This window comes from Orcinus orca, chromosome 7, assembly GCF_937001465.1.
Source record: "Orcinus orca chromosome 7, mOrcOrc1.1, whole genome shotgun sequence".
In the NCBI taxonomy this organism is placed as follows: domain Eukaryota; kingdom Metazoa; phylum Chordata; class Mammalia; order Artiodactyla; family Delphinidae; genus Orcinus; species Orcinus orca.
In genome coordinates, this window is record NC_064565.1 from 7,393,899 (window position 1) to 7,412,140 (window position 18,242).

Below are 18,242 nucleotides of genomic sequence, written 5' to 3' on the forward strand. Positions count from 1 at the left end.
TTCCCTGACCAGGGATCGAACCTATGCCCTTGGCAGTAAAAGCTCAGAGTCCTAACCACCACCAGGAAATTCCCAACATTTGTTTTTTAAATCAATTAACACTCAATAAAAACAGCAACAGTCTACAGCATTTGAGGCACAACCAGCTCTCTTCCTCCCCAGCCTTCTCAGTGTGCTGAAAGCTCCTCTCCAGGTGGTGGCCAAGAAGGCAGGGCTCCACTCCCCTCAGCCCCCCACTGACCAGCATTTCACTGGGAGAATCAGCATTTCTCATCCCCTGCAACTCCAAGTAAAGAAGCTAACTTCCTGGTTTGTGCAGCTGAGCAGTTGGGGGATTCCTTTGTCCACCCATCACCCAGAGAAGTGACCAAGGATACTTGAAAACAATCACCCTCTTAATTAAGAGCAAGGAGCAAACTATGGCCAGCTGGCTCACCACCCAAAGCAGGGTGGAGACAGCTAAAAGAGCCCTCCTGGGGTCGAAACACAGTGATCACAAATACACAAACCACTCAACACAGTGTCTCTCTCTTTCTCACACACACACTCCACTCCAATAAGCTTCGAGCCCTCATACTCACAGTGTCTCACACACAAAGCCCACCCAACACAGTGTCTGCCACAAACACACAACACTAAATACAGTTTCATATACGTGTGTTTCTAAACAGTGAGTTGGAAACATCTTCTGAAGGTGGTTCAATAAAAAGGGCCACGTGGACACTTCTCGGCCCGTCTTGGCTGGCTTCATCTCCCCTCTGAAGCAACACAGAAAACCTTCTGGAGGTGCATCCTGCAACAGGGTCCCATATCCTCCTACACCCGACACAAGCTGACTTTGGTGGAGTCCCTACCACCCTCCCCAGGACTTCCTGGCCCCCCTCCAGAGAGAGACAGAGACATCTTCATGGTGTGCAACACCTGCACCCTGTGAAGGGTCGTGGTGGGACTGGGGCACCTCCTTGGCCCAGTCCTGGCCCTCTCTGAACAGTCCTGGTCCTCCACCCCCCCCCCGCCATTTGGACATTTTTTGGTGGAGGCTGCTCATTACTGAGACCCCACAGGACTGAGGCATGACCAGGTGTGCAACCTCTAGGACCCCTGGCCAACCCAGACCGCTGTCCCCACTCCAGGGGGTGGCCTGGAAATGGTAAGGGAGAGTCATACGCTCACCAGGGCCCAGGTGGAACCGTGCCCAGCCCCTCACCTCACCTTGGTGCCCCCAGGGCCTGCCTGTCCATCCTGGGTTGTCCCCACCACCAGAGGGGGACAGAAAACATTGGGAAACGCACTGACCAAGCAGAGTCAGCCAGGCCCGGGTGCCCCCTGTCAAAGATAAACACAGCGAGACATTAGTTAAAGCCAGAAAACAGGTTTTACTCAGTAACTTCTGACAGTAGGGGATAGAGCTGAGCTCTGTTCCAATAAGTGCAGAGCTGATTTGGGCATTTTAGGGGAGAATGATGGAGGGGCGTGTGACGACTGGGCACAGTCAGAGAGCTGAAGAAGTACACAGGGTTGCTCAGTGCAGATGCAACGTGTTCATCTGTGTTTGTTCACTGGCAGTTTTGGAAGTTAGGACAGAGACTGGGAGACAGAGGCCTTATCTTAGTGATTACATTTCCAAGGAATGGCTCTCAGGTCCTTGAGAGAGATGCTTCTGAGTTGCAAGAGATAGATACAATTACAGACTCCTTTCAGTAAGTCCTCTAAGAAAGGGAGGGCAGGGGCCAATCGTCAGGTGTCGGCTGGAACATTTCATGTCAGCACTGGGCGTTCCCAAGCAGGTATTTTGTTTGGGGTGGGTGGTGGGTGGGACATGGGGTCATCCTAGAGACACATGCTGCCAAAAGACAAGCCACAGTTTGCTCAAGTCTTTTAGTGGAAGGGTTTGGATGGAGTTGTTCTGTGCCATGAGTTCTTGCAGTTCTTACTCTCTGGGCCTCAGAGAGTGGGCCCTGTGCAGTGGTGTGGTGTGTGCATGGACAGCTTCCACAGTTGCCCCTCTCTGCCTGAATCATTCCAGGACTGTACAAAACATTGTGTGAGGTGCTCCCAACGCTGGGGAAGCCAGTCCCAGACTTCCTCTCCAAGCCTCCCTAGGTCCAGAAGTGGACATGGAAACATTTTCTAAAGGGGCGTGTGATGACAGGGGCCCATGTGGGACTGTGGCTGGACCATCTGCCCCTCCACAGGCATCTCTGGCTGGCCACTCCAGAGACACACATCTCTGTGTGTCTCTGGAGGCACATCTGACCACCAAGCCACACCTAGGACTGTGGTCAGGACGGTGCTATCACTGGGCCTCCCTGTCCAACGCAGATCAGTCTCTGACTCCAAAAGGGACTTGGTAAAAATTTCAACAGACACATGTGGTAACCAGGCCCCACGCAGGACTGTGTCTAGGCCCCAGTACCACCCCATGGCATCCCTACCCAGTGCTACGCATAGAGAAGACTTGGAGATATTTTCCACAGTTGACCAGGGCCCATGCCTGACCATGCTCAGGACACTCCGTGGGGCTCCCTGGCCATCCCAGGCCAGTCTCCACCACTGATGAGAGATTAGGAAAGTGGTTGGGTGCTGCCTCCAGTGACCTGCCCTACAGAGGACCTCATGGAGTCTCGGTGGGATCTCAGGGTGCATCTGACCTGCCTGCAGTGCCCCCTTCTCTGGTTGGGACATGAAAACATTTGGGGGGCTGCATGAAACGACCAGGCCCACATGGGATACCACCAGGCCTGGGCACGTCCTTCTTGATTCTCACTGGCTCCCCATCATTGGAATGGGTCTTAGGAATGTTTTAGGAGTGCCTTCTACGACTGGGCCCCATAAGGCACCCTTCCAGGGGCCTCTCTGGCCAGCTCAGACCAATCCCCATTTGTAAGGGGGATACAGAAACAACAGCTGAGATGAAGACTCCCTCTTGGAGCCTCCATGTCGGTCACAGGCTGGTGTTCACCACCAAAGTGGGACATAAAATTTTCTGGGGGCACATCAAAAACTGGACCTCACACATTACTCTCCCTGGGCAGCCCTTGCTGACCTGGGCCAGTGCCCACGTCCTTCAGAGGTGAACATCCAGAGGCCATCCAATGACCAGACCCACACAGGACCAGGGCCTGACCCTTAGTGCCCTCTCAGACCTCCCTGGCAGGCTCATGGTGGCACACACCCACCCTTTGAGGGGAACTTGGAAATGTTTTTGGAGGCACACTAATGACTTGGGCCCATGCAGGACCAGAGCTGTGTCCACGCTGCCCTCCCCTGCTTCCCATCTGGCTCGGGCCAGTCTCGGCCAGAGTGGGGCTAGGAACACTCAGGTGGGTGCTGCTGACAGCCGGGCCTTTGTGGGACTGTGGTAGAGCCCAGAGCCCTCCCCAGGCCTCCCTGGCAGGCCGTTCACATCTCAGCCACTGGAGGGGGATTGAGAAACGTTTTGGGGAGGCACCCTTTTCATTCAGAGTCAGGTACCAGCCCAGGTCAACAGGGAGGCCACAGGGGGCACCCCAGTTCTGGCCATGGTCCCACTTGGAGACTAAAAGGTGGGTGCACATTCTGAAGATATTGATGTCTCCCTCTTGAGGGGGGTCATCACCAAGACAAGCCTGGAGGCTGCAGAGGCACCTTGGCCCTGGCTGTGCTCCTGCCTGGTGACTGGTCCTTGGAGATACCTCAAAACATTTCTAAGCCTCTCTCTGGTGTGGAAAGGCCTGGGCAGGCCAGGGAGGCTTGGAGAAGGAGCCTGGATAGGTCCTGGTATTGGGATCCCCACCCCCAAAGTTTCTAATTGCCCTTCCAAGGCCAGGACCAGCCCCATTAGTACAGACAGGCCTGGTGAGGGCACTCTGACCACAATCCTGCATCAGTCCTGGTCACTGGCTATATCTCCCCCAAACATTTCCAATTTCACCTCCAGAGGTGGGCATCACCTCAGGCTGGCCATGGATGAAGGGAAGGGCATTGGACCTCCCCCCAATTTTTGTAAGTTCCCTCTAAAAGCCAGTCCAACTTGGCTGGGCATGTAGATCTGTGGTAGGCATCCCTAGACTGGCACAGTCCCATATATGGCACATTCAACAGAAACACCCCTTAAATATCTCTAAGTCCCTCCAAAGGGGACATTGGGACAGGCTGGACAGGAGGATGGGGATGGCACCCTTAGCCAGGCTGCAGTGGTGCCTGGGGCCTATTCTTTGCATGCACTTCCAGAAAATTTATCCAAGGGCCATTCTGGAGGGCTGCACTGGACTAGGCCAGCAAGGGACACATGGCAGTGCACCCAGCCTGTTTGCTATCCTGTCTTTGTATGTTCTTTCCAAAAATGTTTCCACATCCCCTGCAGAGTGGGTGACCAGCCTTTGAGGCCCACAGAGGATATCTGGGGGCCAACTGTATTTTGAATGGGGCTCAGTCATCAGAGGCACCTCTAGAAAAAATTTCCAATTCCCCTTCCAGAATGGGAACATTGGCCCAGGCCAGCCAGGGAGGTCTGGGAGAGTAGCTCAGTCCCTACTGGGTCCAAGTCATTGGGAGCGCCCTGTGGAAAGTTTTCTAAGTATCCCTCCAGAGGTCAAGACCAACCAGCTACATAGGGAGGCAGGAAAGACACATGTAAGTGTGTATGTATACTTTGATTTTGGAGATGTACAATAAGCAATTATAGATTTGGAGTGCTAAGGAAAATGTGAGCTGCATACACAAATTTGAGAGTTATAAACACACAGATGATAGTTGAGACTGGAGTAGAAAAGACTGCCTAGGGAGAGAGTATAAATTCCATTTCACAGAATCATTTCTACTGCTATGATTTTCACCTTCTTGTGGGATTTATGCAGTTGTGTGCAGCCTATGTTTTAGGTAGTTGTTTGTGTCCCCTCAAAATTCATAATTTGAAATCCTAATGCCCAATATGCTGGTATTCGGGAGGTGATTAGAAAAGGAGGGTGGAGCCCTCAAGAATGGAATTAGTGCCCTTATAAAAGAGGCCCCAGTGAGCTCCCTTACCCCTTTCACCATGTGAGGACACAACCAGAAGTCAGCTTACAGCAAGCGGGCCCTCACCCAATCATGCTGGCACCCTGATCTCAAAATCCAGCCTCCAGAACTATGAGAAATAAGTTTCTGTTGTTTATAAGCCACCCAGTATGTGGTACTTTGTTACAGCAGCCCAAACAGACTGAGACAGTGGTGTATCAGCTATCTTTTACTACGGTAATGCAATGTAATAAACCACATGAAAACCCAGTAGATCCCTAAAAGAAAAAATTAAAGAGTTCTATGTAACAAGTCTTGGAATGGTTACGAGCAATTCTTAACGGAAACAGTTTTAAAGTACAGTTTTAATTACGAACAACAGCAAAGACATTACTCTACCTCTGGCCAACGAGGTTTACCAAATTCTCCTTTGGCCACTGGGAGTCACTGGCAAGAGCAGGAGGTGTAGCACTCAGCCTGTGTAGGGGACAACGCACTTTCCTTACACCTGCCGGAGCGTGGGCCATGTACTGTGGCCCTTGTAGGCAGAGAGGGACCGAAAGATCACTGGAGATCACCTCTAGGAGAAACTGAAGCTTAGAGAACAATGGGCAACTAACGGATCATGGTACCTGAAAGTTCAGGTGCAAACAGATACACCGAATGAGAAGTGGCTGCTCTCAAAACATTAGGAGTTACCCATCAACCAAGGTTAGCCAGAGACTATTATTAATAAAACTACTAATAACGTCTACCCCTTTTAAAACGTTCCTAAACTTAACCACGTGAGACCCAAGCCACCAACAAATATCAGAGCCAGGGCTCAACGCGATTGCAGCGCGAACTCTCGCGAGAGAGGCCGCAGCCTCGCTCAACTAGGCGGTAGCTCGAACACTCGCGAGAGCGGGCGCGACCGGGCGAAGGACTGCGGGAGCGCCGGAGGTATGGCGTCTCCGGCGCCGTCTTGGAGCCGGCTGGACCGACGGCAAGAACGCGACGTGCGCGAGCTCGTCCGCCTTGTGGCGGGCGTCCAGGACGAGGCGGACCCCAACTTCCAGCTCGCCTTGCACTTCGCTTGGTCCAACTTCAGGTGCGGGCGCGGCACCGGAGCCGGGGACGGAAGGGGTCTGGTGAGGTGTGCGGCGCGTGGCGCGACCGGCAGAGCCCCAGCGCGCCTTGCCGCTCCAGCTGCTTGGTGACCTCGCGCCTTCTGGGTCCCTGACGCAGTGACACACGCAAGCTCGAACAGTGGGTTGTGGGTTGCTGGGGGTCGTCCTCCAGTCTTAGAAGTGCGCCCCTAGGGAAGGGTTCTGTCTATCCAGTTCCCTGCCCCGCCCACTGCGCTTAGCGCGGGCCACTGCCCATCAAATAATTTTTTGAATGGATGGGTGAGTAAAGTTTTAGAGCAAAATAATGGCCATACCCAATTTAAAACTGTATTCTCGCTGACTCTCCCTCACTGCTTGGGCCACTCCAGATCTCTTTTACCCTGCTCTTTTTCTTTTTCCAAAACGCGTAGCATGACACATGGGATAACTTACCTGTTGTTACTGTTTGTCGTCTCCTCCCCCACCTTCATGCAGAATACAGCTTCCACCAGGGTAGGGATCTTCGTCTGTTTTGTTCAGTTCTTATTCCAGCACCTAGAACAGTTCTTGGCATAGAGTACACCAGGCCACCTAATGCAACTTCTAATACAGTTTTTCATGTAATTAATTTTTAAAGATTTATTCAGTTTAGGTACTTAGGTGAAGTCAGAGCTCCCATTTTTCTTTATGGAACATGTAAATTAGACGATACTGTTTTGATCATTACCTGTAATTAAATTATTATTTTTAAAAAATTATCAGAAGAATGTTAGTCATTGTTAATATTCTACCTGTTTAATTTCAATAGAAATCTTCTTGAATAGTAAACAGTTTTGCAAAATCTGTAATCTTGATTATCAACCTTAATGATCATAAAGTGCCTACCTGGTTTATAATAAGAATAGATGAGTCTAACAGCCCCCCCAAGTTTCTGAAATAAAATACTCAGTTCTTAAATGTAACTTATAAATATAACAATGCCTGAATAGGTGATATAAATAGAGAAATTTAAATGCTGTATCTCAAATAATTTTTTATGTTATTATTTCTAAATGACAGTAGATAAGTAGACATTATTTTAGTGTTGAGAGAGACATTAGCAGTTATTACCTACTTTTGCACACTGAGAAACTAAATTATTATAAGTAAAGTGGTATTTCACTCAGCCATTTACTGGGTTCGAATTTGATATGTTATTTAGTAGTATAATTTACTTCAAGTACAGATTATGTGGCTTTGATACTAAAAGATGAAAAACTAGAGTTGAGTGAGTTATACTATAATTTCATGATGCTTTAATCCATCAGAAAAATGAACAATTCATGTTTGTTTTTTAAAAAACTGACCACATTCTAGGCCTTAGAAATTCATAGATAGGCAAAATAAAGCTTCTGTCCTTCGGTAAGACAGACAAAAATTAATTACATATGATGTAGAATAGGACTTCTTAACCTGAGGGCCTGAAGATAGAATTCAGATGTTATGGATTTGGACAAGAAAAAAATTACACTAATCTCTAACTAAAAAGTAGCATTTCCTTCAACTATGAATGAAAGCAACAGGCCGTTACTTATTATATGACTGTATCACCAGCAGAAATCACATATTTCACTGCCATATTGTAGTTATTGCAGATATTTTTAAATGTCATTTACTGTTACATAGTTATGAACCCACTGCTAGATTTTGTTATTTAATGCTGTAACAAAGATATATGTCTCTTACTGCATCACAAACTTTAAAAAAATATTTCACAAATAAATAAATAAATAAATAAATAAAAATATAGGGCTTCCCTGGGGGTTTGTGCCCCAGTCCGGGAAGATCCCACATGCCGCGGAGCGACTGGGCCCGTGAGCCATGGCTGCTGAGCCTGCACGTCCGGAGCCTGTGCTCCGCAGTGGGAGAGGCCACAACAGTGAGAGGCCCGCATACCGCAAAAAAAATAAAAAGTAAAAAAAATATTTCACAACTGTATTTCACTATGCTTGGCTTCTTTTGTATTTCATTTTATGATTAAAAGCATTAATCATACCCCATAATTAATTAACCCCTGAGAAGGGGTCCCTAGGATTCACTGGGCTTCGCTGGCATAAAAAGGTTAGGAACCCCTGCTATAGAATGTATTGTGCTGGACTTAGACACATGGCATTATGAAAAGACAGAGGAGCCAGAGGACAGGGTTGGGTAGCTCAGGACAGCCTGTGTCCTATGGAAAGAATGCTTGAGCAGTCTCTCAGATTCAGTGGTGGTTTGCATGAATGATAGAGGTGATACAGGGAGAGAGGTGCACTCACTGGAAACATATAGCTGAGGATAGGGTGTCGGGGAGATGTGCATGGTTGTGAGACTAATCTGCATAGCTATATGACAAGATTGTTATAAGAATTACATTTTCTCATTTAGATTTCATCGTTTCTTAGATGTCAACAGCCACAAGGTAGAAAAGACAATAGAAGGGTAAGTTTATATGTGTGTATATATATGTGCATGTTCAGATATATATGAATTTTCTTATAGACCTTTTTGTTAATATAGTTTTACAGTTACCGGTTGATATTTTTTTAACGTTTTAGGATTTATGAAAAATTCATCATTCATTCTGATCTCAGCAAAGCTGCTAGTTGGAAGAGATTAACTGAGGAATTTCTAAATGCATCACTTCCAAGCATAAAGGAAATCAAGGTATGCTATATTGTGAGATCTCTGTTGTATTTTACTGTTTCTAATCTGATTATTGTCAGCCTGTTTCTATTAACATTTAAACATTCATTCTGTTTTAGTATTGTCTACTAACTAGAACCAGAATCTCCTGGAAATTGACTTAAGTGTTGCCATCAAATCCAGTGTGTCTCAAGCTTGTGATGAAAGAAGTATGTTCTTGTATAATCATCTTAGCCCCAACCTACTATGGAAATTGAGATCAGAGATTGGCAGAAATAATAGCACTCTCTGGCTATCCTTAAACTTTTAAATGACTTCTCTGTACTTGGCAATAATAATTATCCATATATTGCTCACTAGATGCCAGGTGCTTTTCTAAGGACTTCCATATTCTGTCATGGGTCCCCAAGACCACCTTTAGGCTCAATGATTCACTGGAAGCATTCGCAGAGCTCCCCCCCAAAAAATTGCTCTCCTTTTTGTTATGGTTTATTACAGTGAAAGGATACAGATTTAAAATGAGCAAAGGGAAAAGGCATGGGGTGAAGTCCGGGAGAAACCAGGCACAAGCTTCCAGATGTCCCTTCCCAGTGAACTTGCATGGGGATGCACTTAACTCTCCCAGTGACAAAATGTTGCAAACTAGGGAAACTCTCCTGAGTCTTGGTGTCCAGGATTTTCTTGGTGTCCAGGATTTTCTTGCCCATGTGGCTGACCTTAGCTACTCAATCTCCAGCACTCCCAGAGGTCAAACCAAGGACTTCAGGCCTACAAAATCGTTCACCATAAGTCACATTGTTATCATAAACTGTCTGGTCAGGCTGATAACAGTGTGGCCCAAAGAATGGCATACAAATATACTGTACTAGCAGGGTATTCCAAGGGCTCAGAGGATATCTCAGGAGCCGGTCAAGGGCCAGTCCTGAAGATCTTTGAGATGTTCAGGGTTTGGGCAACCCAGGCCTCCTGAGTTAACCCTTTAGTGCATACATATATTAACTCAATCTTCACAATAACCTCTGTGGAGTATTCTGTTATTGATAGACTTTCCCTTTGTCTGCACTGAGTTTGTGGCCTAAGAAAGAAAGCTTGAGATAATTTTTAAAACTGTCCATAAATTTAAGGAAGGGCTATAAAGGTATTTCTGGAGGAGAGAACTGCAGTGCTATGAACCCATGCCCTAAGGATTAGAAATACACTTCTGTGTACTGTTCCTGCAAGGATCATTTTGAAAGAGAAGGAGGCAAATCTTTTTTTATATCTCTTCTTGATTCATTTTGTATAGCTTTCTGGATAGACCATAGAACTTAATAATTTAGGCACTATGACACCATAATATTAATAATAAACATAAAGGCAAGCATTTTTAGGGCATTTACTATGTGCCAAGCACTGTTAGTCCAATAAAGACCATCTTCAGTGCATACTGTTACTATCATTTTGCCAGGCAAATGCCCTAATCTCAGTTTCATCTGTACCAATGAAAATACCTATGTGGTGCAGAATAATTAAATGAAACATTGAGTGTCACTTCTGATTCCTACTTTGACCTTTTTGTTGCCATCTTTGGTTATTTTTCTGTACACCCCCAGTCACAGGGCTCACTGAACACAGTGAAACCACATACCCTAGTTCTTCTGTGGCACATCCTATGTCCTGTACCTGCCCTTCCCCTTGTGCCTGAGGAATCTCATCATTTAATGTTAAATTCAAATATTGCCTATACATACTTTTAACTTGTTTATCATGTTTGTTATTGTTTATTTCCTATCTTCCCATTAACATAGGAGTTTTACAGGTGTAGACTTTGCTTCTGATGTGTTCTCAGGCACCTAGAACAGAGTAGACAATAGATATTCGTTGAGGAAATAAATCTGTGTATTCCTTTCTGCCTTGCTGTTCCTCTCTGTCCTTGGCTTCTTCCCCACTTACACAGGCAAAGTTGGTTGGTTGCCCTTTTCTCCTTTGCTGTGGTGTCTTTGACACATCTCTTGTAGTGCAGCAATAACGTCACATTTCTTCAGCTTTATTGATATATAACTTACTATAAAGTTCCTCCATTTTGAATGTACAGTTCACTGATTTTTAGTAGATACGTAGTTATGCAACCACAGTCCAGTTTTAAAACATTTCCGTCACCCCAGAAGCTCTCCTCAAGCCCAGTTTTTTTGCAGTCAATGCCTGCTCTCACCCCAACCCCACACAACTACTGATCTACTTACTGTATGTATAAATTTGCCCTTCTGGATATTTCATATAAATGAGATTGTACAATATCCAGTTTTTGTGTCTGCTTTACTTTCATGATGTTTTTGAGGTTCATCCATGTGTAGCATGTGGCCATATTCTATTCCTTTTAATTACTAAATGGTATTCCATTGTATGGATATGGCCACATTTTGCTTAATCACCAGTGGATGACATTTGGATTGCTGCCAGTTTTTGGTTAGTATGAGTAATGAACTGCTGTGTATATTCTCATATGAGCTTTCTTCACGCTTCTTGGTAGATTTCTAGGAGTGGAAGGGCTGGTTTAAATGGTAAGCTTAGGTTTAACCTTTAAAAAAACTGCAAAATTATTTCCCAAAGTGGCTGTATCATTTTATATTCCCACTAACAGTGTTTAAGTGTTCCAGTTTCTCCACATCCTTTCCAACACTTGTTATAGTTTGTCTTTTTGATTGTAGACATCCTAGAGAGTAGGTAGTAATGTCTCCTATGGTTTGATTTACATTTCCTGAGTGACTAACGATGTTGAGCATTTTTTCATGTGCTTTTTAGCCATTTGTATGCCTCTGTGATATTCATTCGAGTCTTTTAACCATTTTTAAATTGGATTGTCTTCTTATTAAATCCTCAGAGTTGTTTGTGTATTTCTCATGCAACTTCTTCATCAGGAAAATGATTTACAGACATTTCCCTCTAGACCCTACCTTATCTTTTCATTTTCTGAGTGATGTTTTTTTGAAACTCAAAAAATGTTTTCATTTTAATGAAGTCCGTTTTAGCTATTTGTTTCTTTCATGACTCATGCTTTTGATGTCATATCTAAGAACTCTTTGCCTAACCCAAAGATATACTTTTCTCCTCTGTTTTCTTCTAGCACTTTTAGTACTTGCACATAGATTCGTGACCCACTTTGAGTAAATTGTTGTATATGTTGTGAGGAAAGGATCTAAGTTTGTTTTTTTGTTTTTGCCTACGAATATATTCTTCTGTCCTATCACCATTTGTTGAAAAGATTATTCTTTTCCTATTGAATTGTCGTGGCAACTTTGTCAAAAACAAATTTACCATATAAGGATTTACGGGCTTTCAATTATTTCATTAATCTTGTATGCCTGTCCTTACACAAATACTACATACTACACTGTCTTTATTACTGTAGCTTTATAGTAAGTTTTGGAATTAGGTGATATAAATCCTCCAACTTGTTTCTTTTTCAAAACTGTTTTGTCTATTCTAGACCCTTTGAATTTCCATACACATTTTAGGGTCAACTAAACTTCTGCAAAAGCCAGCTGGGGTTTTGGCAGGGATTGCATTGAATCCATAAATCAGTTTGGGAAGTATTGCCATTTGTTAGGTTGAATTGTGTCCCCCAGATAGATATGTTCAAATCCTATCCCCTGATAATCTGTGCATGTGACCTTACTATAGGGTCTTTGACAATGTAAGCAAGTTAAAATGAAGTCAAACTGGATTAATTCATTGATTGGTGTCCTTATAAGAAAATAGAAATTTTAATACAGAGATACACATGGGGCAACACCATGCAGGGAAAGAGGCAGAGATTGGAACAATGCAGCTATGAGCCAAGGAACGCCAAAGATGGACAGCAACCATGAGAAGCTAGGAAGAGTCAAGGAAGAATTCTTCCCTTGAGCCTTCAGAGGAAGCATAGACTGCCAGCACCTTGATTTCAGACTTCTAGCCTCCAGAACTGAGAGAGAATAAATTCCTTTTGTTTTAAATCACATGGTTTGTAGTATTTTAAGGAAACCCTAGGAAACTAACACACAATCTTAACAATATTAAATCTTTTTTTTCTTTAATAATGCAGTGTATTTATTTTATTTATTTATTTATTTATTTATTTTTGGCTGTGTTGGGTCTTCGTTTCTGTGCGAGGGCTTTCTCTAGTTGCAGCAAGCGGGGGCCACTTTTCATCACGGTATGCGGGCCTCTCACTATCGTGGCCTCTCTCGTTGCGGAGCACAGGCTCCAGACGCGCAGGCTCAGTAGTTGTGGCTCAAGGGCCTAGTTGCTCCGCGGCATGTGGGATCTTCCCAGACCAGGGCTTGAACCCGTGTCCCCTGCATTAGCAGGCAGATGCTCAACCACTGCGCCACCAGGGAAGCCCCCAATATTAAATCTTTTAATCCACAAATATGAACTCTCCATTTACTTAGACCATTTTTAATTTTTTCACCAATTACCTCATTTCTTTTACATTTATTCCTAAATATTTTATTCTGTTTGGTGCTATTATGAATGGAATTGTCTTAATTTCATTTGTGGTTTGCTTATTGCTAGCATGTAAAAAATAGAACTCATTTTTATATTGATTTTTTTTATGCCTAGCCTTGCTAAACTCATTTATTCTAGTAATTTTCTTCTGGATTTCCTTAGTATTTTCTACACTTAGGATTGTGTCATCTCTGAATAAAGACAGTTTGACTTCCTCCATTCCAATGGGAGGTGTCTTTTTGTTTTTTTGTCTTATTGCACTGGTATCAATACAATGCTGAACAGAAGCCAAAGTTCACATCTTTGCCTTGTTCCCAGTCTTAAAGGGAAAGCTTTAGTTTCAACCATTTATTATGATGTTAGTTTTAGGATTTTCACAGATGCCCTTTATCTGAAGGAGGATGTTCCTTTGTATTCCTAGTTTGGTGAAAGTTTTTACCATGAATGAGTGTTGGATTTTGTCACAGTTTTTTCTGTGTCTTTGAGATATCATATCTTTTTTTGCCTTGAATCCTATTCATGTGTCTTAGTCAGCTCAGGTTGCCGTAACAAAATACCACACGCTGGTATTTTGGTGACTTAAAAAACAAATTTATTTTCTCACACTTCTGGAGACTGGGAGTCTAGGTCAAGGTGCTGGCCAATTCAGTTCCTGGTAAGGACTGTTCCTGGCTTGTAGGTGGCTGCCTTCTCACATGGTGGAGAGAGAGAGAGCTCTCTGGTCTTATCCCATTGGACCAGTTGCTCCACCCTCATGACTTGATTACCTCCCAAAGGCCCCATCTCCAAATACCATCACAATAGGAGTTCGATTTTCAACATATAAATTTGAGGGGGACATAGTTCAGTTCATAAGATATAGTGTATTACATTAAATGATTTTTGGTTGTTAATCTGATTTACTTGTGTGTGGACTGAGAAGTACATTCCTACTTAAGCTCTTTTCAAGACTGTCTTGGCTTATACTTTGTGTGGGCTCTCTCATCTCTGCACATGAACTCAGTCTCCATCGGCCAAAGATGTGGGTGGCTTGGGTCCACTCCAGTCTCTGCTGTGCACATCACAGCTTCTAGTCAACCCAAGACATGTGGAGAGCTTAGCAAGCCCCCTTTCATTGTCTTGCATCCAGGAGCTCCCTGATAAACCCTCAACTGTTCTGCTGGTCCACTGCTTGCCCGACACTCAGGTCTGCAACTGCTGGTTTCCCCACTCACTTGCCACTGCGATCACCACTAAGACAATGGCAGCAAAGCTGCTAGTGTTCACTTGCTGTCCAGCCCTGGCTGAAGTACCACTCTGATGGAGCTGGTGGGAGAAGGGAGATAGCTTTAGGCATACATGCCTCAAACTCACACTGTTCTTACCTGAGGTTATTTTCATGGATAAACACTGCATTTGTATACCTATGCTTGATCCAGAGCACTGAAATGGTTGTCTTTGGCAATCTTGTCCAGACTTACAGTTACTTTTTGGGGAGAAGATCTGAAGGCCATCTTCCTCCATCATGCCAGAAGCGAATCTCTAACCCCACTTTACTTAGATTTACAAATAGATAGACGTAGTTTCCATAGGAGTTACTCAGTAAAGGACACCTTACCTCCAGGCTTGAAACGATGTTTGGCAAAGGAGAATTTAGGGTTATTTGTTATTCTAGAAGAAATAAGCAAAGACTTTGGCATATCTGTAAAACGCCACTGGAACTAGGAATTCTGGCTCTTTGTAGCTTTGGACTTCAGAGGATGTGGAAGTAGAAAATTATTTCTAACTTTGAGATTCAAGGCCACCTCTGATATAATGAATGTATAGCACATGGAATTGCTCTTTCAATATATATGTACATGTATTTCTTGACTTTCCATAAAGTAGCAGGGATTGTGCAGGTCTTCATAAGACAGACTATGAAGGGACACGTGACTGATTTAGAGATGAAGCTCTAACTCTTTACTTTCATCTCTTTGCGAACAGGTAGCATAAAAGAGCAAATTAACCCGTGTTTTAAAGGTTAATTGAAGTATAATTGACCTACAACACTATGTTAGTTCCATGTGCACAGTACAGTGGTTTGATATTTCTAGTTACCGTATGTCACCATACAAAGTTATTACAATATTATTCCTATGTTCCCAATAGGGTACATTTCTTCCCCATGACTCATTTATTTTGTAACTGGAAGTTTGTACCTCTTGATCTCCCTCACCTATGTCACTTATTCCCCATCCCTCTTCCCTCTGGTGACCACCTGTTGTTCTCTGTATCTGTGACTCAGTTTCTCTTTTGTATGTTTGTTTTGGTTTTCATTTGTTTTGCTTTTTGATTCCACATGTAAGTGAAATCATACAGTCTTTGTCTTTCTCTGTCTGACTTACTTCACTTAAGCGTAGTATCCTCTGGATCCATCCCTGTTGTCGAAAAAGGCAAGATTTCATTCTTTTTAATGGCTGAGTAATAGTCCATTAATACCACCACCACATCTTTTTTATCCATTCATCTGTCAATGAACACTTAAATTTCTTCCATATCTTGGCTATTGTAAATAATGCTGCAATAAACACAGGGGTGCATATATTCTTTGAATTTAGTGTTTCTGTTTAGTGGAATTGCTGGATCTTATGGTAGTTTTTGTTTTGTTTTGTTTTTTCTTTTTTGGTTGTGCTGCACAGCTGCAGGATCTCAGTTCCCCGACCAGGGATTGAACCTGGGCCATGGCAGTGAAAACCCAGAATCCTAACCACTAGGCCACCAGGGAACTCCCTATTTTTTATTTTTTGAGGAAGCTTCATACTGTTTTCCATAGTGACTATACCAATTTACATTCCCACCACCAGTATACAAGAATTCGTTTTTCCACATCCTTGCCAACACGTCTTATTTGTTTTCTTTTTCATAATAGCCAGTCTGACAAGTGTGAGGTGATATCTTGTGGTTTTAATTTGTATTTCCCTGATGATGACTGACGTTGGGCATGTTTTCCTGTGTCTGGCCATTTCTTTGTCTTCTTTGGAAAAGTGTGTATTCAGATTCTCTGCCCATTTTTTAATCTGATTGTTTTTTTTAATATTGGCTGTATGAGTTCTTTGTGTATTTTGGATATAAACCCATATTGGATATATGGTTTGTAAATATCTTCTCCCATTCAGTAGGTGGCGTTTTCATTTTGTTGATATTATCTTTCATTGTATAAAAGCTTTTTATTTTCTGCAGTCCCATTTGTTTATTTTTGCTTTTGTTTCCCTTGCCTGAGGAAACATATCCAAAAAATATTGCTAAGACTGATGTCAAAGAGTGTACTACCTATTTTTTTTTAGGGATTTTATGGTTTCAGGTCTTATATTTAGTCTTTAATCCATTTTGAATTTATTTTTGTTCATGATGTAAGAAAGTTGTCCACTTTGATTCTTTTGCATGTAACTGTCCAGTTTTCCCAACACCATTTATTGAAGAGACTGTCTTTCCCCATTGTATATTCTTGCTTTCTTTGTCATAGAATAATAGCCCATATAAATGTGGATTTATTTCTGGGCTGTCTGTTCTGTAACACTGATCTGTGTGTCTGTTTTTGTGCCAGTACCATACTGTTTTGATTACTATCACTTTGTAATATAGTTTGAAATCAGGGCATGTGATACCTCAAGCTTTGTTTTTCTTTTTCAAGATTCTTTTGGCTATTTAGAGTCTGTTGTGTTGCTGTACAAATTTCAGAATTATTTGTGCTAGTTCTGTGAAAAATGCCTTGGTATTTTCATAGGGATTACATTGAATCTGCAGATTGCTGGGTAGTGTGGTCATTTTAACAGTATTAATTCTTCTAGTATATGACCACTGTAGATCTTTGCATTTCTTTGTGTCATCTTCAATTTCATTCACCAGTGTGTTATAGTTTTCCAAGTATAGGTCTTTTACCTTCTTAGTTAGATTCATTCCTAAGTATTTTATTCTCCTTGATGCAACTGTAAATGGGATTGAGTTCCTAATTTTTCCTTCATTAGTTCATTGTTAGTGTATAGAAATGCAACAGATTTCTGTATATTAATTTTGTATCCTGCAACTTTAGTGATTTCATGAAATAGTTTTAACAGTGTTTTGGTGGCATCTTTAGGATTTTCTTATATATATTACCATGTCATCTGCAAACAGTGACAGTTTTACTTCTTCCTTTCCAATTTAGATTCCTTTTATTTCTTTTCCTTCTCTGATTGCTGTGGCTAGGACTACATTGTATGAAAGTGACAAAAGTGGGCATCCTTGTCTTGTGTCTGATGTTAGAGGAAATGCTTTTGCCTTTTTTTTTTAACTTTTTTTTAAAATTCAAACAAAGTCACAAAAATTATAATCATCCTCATCAGTTCACTCAGTCCCATTAATTAATTTTTTTTCATCTTGATCTTTTGTTAGCACTTTTATGAATTCATCAGTTTTCCATTAGAGTTCTGAAAATGCTTATTCATTCAGCACTATATTTCAGCAGTATAGTCAGTTGCCAGAAACCTGTACTTGTCAGAGTCTTTTCCATGAATTCCTTGAAGATGAAACCCTTTTACAGGAACATTTTTGCAAAAGCATCAGAGTATACCCAGAACTGTCTGTAAATGACAAAACACTTAAAAATGACCACGGTTAAAGATTTGATGAAAGTTCATAATAATACAGTTGACAAGGAAATTTAGTTATTTCTGAGATATACATTTTAAAGTAATAACTAGAATTATGATTTATAACATTATACCAGAATATATAAGATTTTTAGGAATTTCATGTAACGGCTGAAACATTTATATTGATATATTTCCATACAAATAACCCAAGGAAAGTTTAGTATTAGTTTTTTTGCTTTTTTGTTTGTTTTATACAGCAGGTTCTTATTAGTCATCAGTTTTATACACATCAGTGTATACATGTCAATCCCAATCGCCCAATTCACACCACCATCAACACCCCCCCACAGTTTTCCCCCCTTGGTGTCCATACGTTTGTTCTCTCCATCTCTGTCTCAACTTCTGCCCTGCAACCCGGCTCATCTGTACGATTTTTCTAGATTCCACATAC

General features: G+C 42.7%; 1 protein-coding gene across 4 annotated transcripts in view; it reads left to right on the forward strand.

Moving 5' to 3' along the window:
• Positions 1–5,877: 5,877 nt before the first annotated feature.
• TUBGCP5 (tubulin gamma complex associated protein 5) overlaps positions 5,878–18,242 on the forward strand; it is a 57,556-nt gene continuing 45,191 nt past the window's right edge. Inside the window, exons 1-3 of one of the 4 annotated variants that reach the window (XM_033400215.2) lie at positions 5,878–6,067; positions 8,472–8,525; positions 8,642–8,750. In XM_033400215.2, the coding sequence (XP_033256106.1) occupies positions 5,922–6,067; positions 8,472–8,525; positions 8,642–8,750 (309 nt within the window). In that variant the 5' untranslated portion in view covers positions 5,878–5,921. The remainder of the gene's footprint in view (positions 6,068–8,471; positions 8,526–8,641; positions 8,751–18,242) is intronic. The other 3 variants (XM_004276892.4, XM_033400216.2, XM_049712576.1) reach the window with 3 other exon arrangements.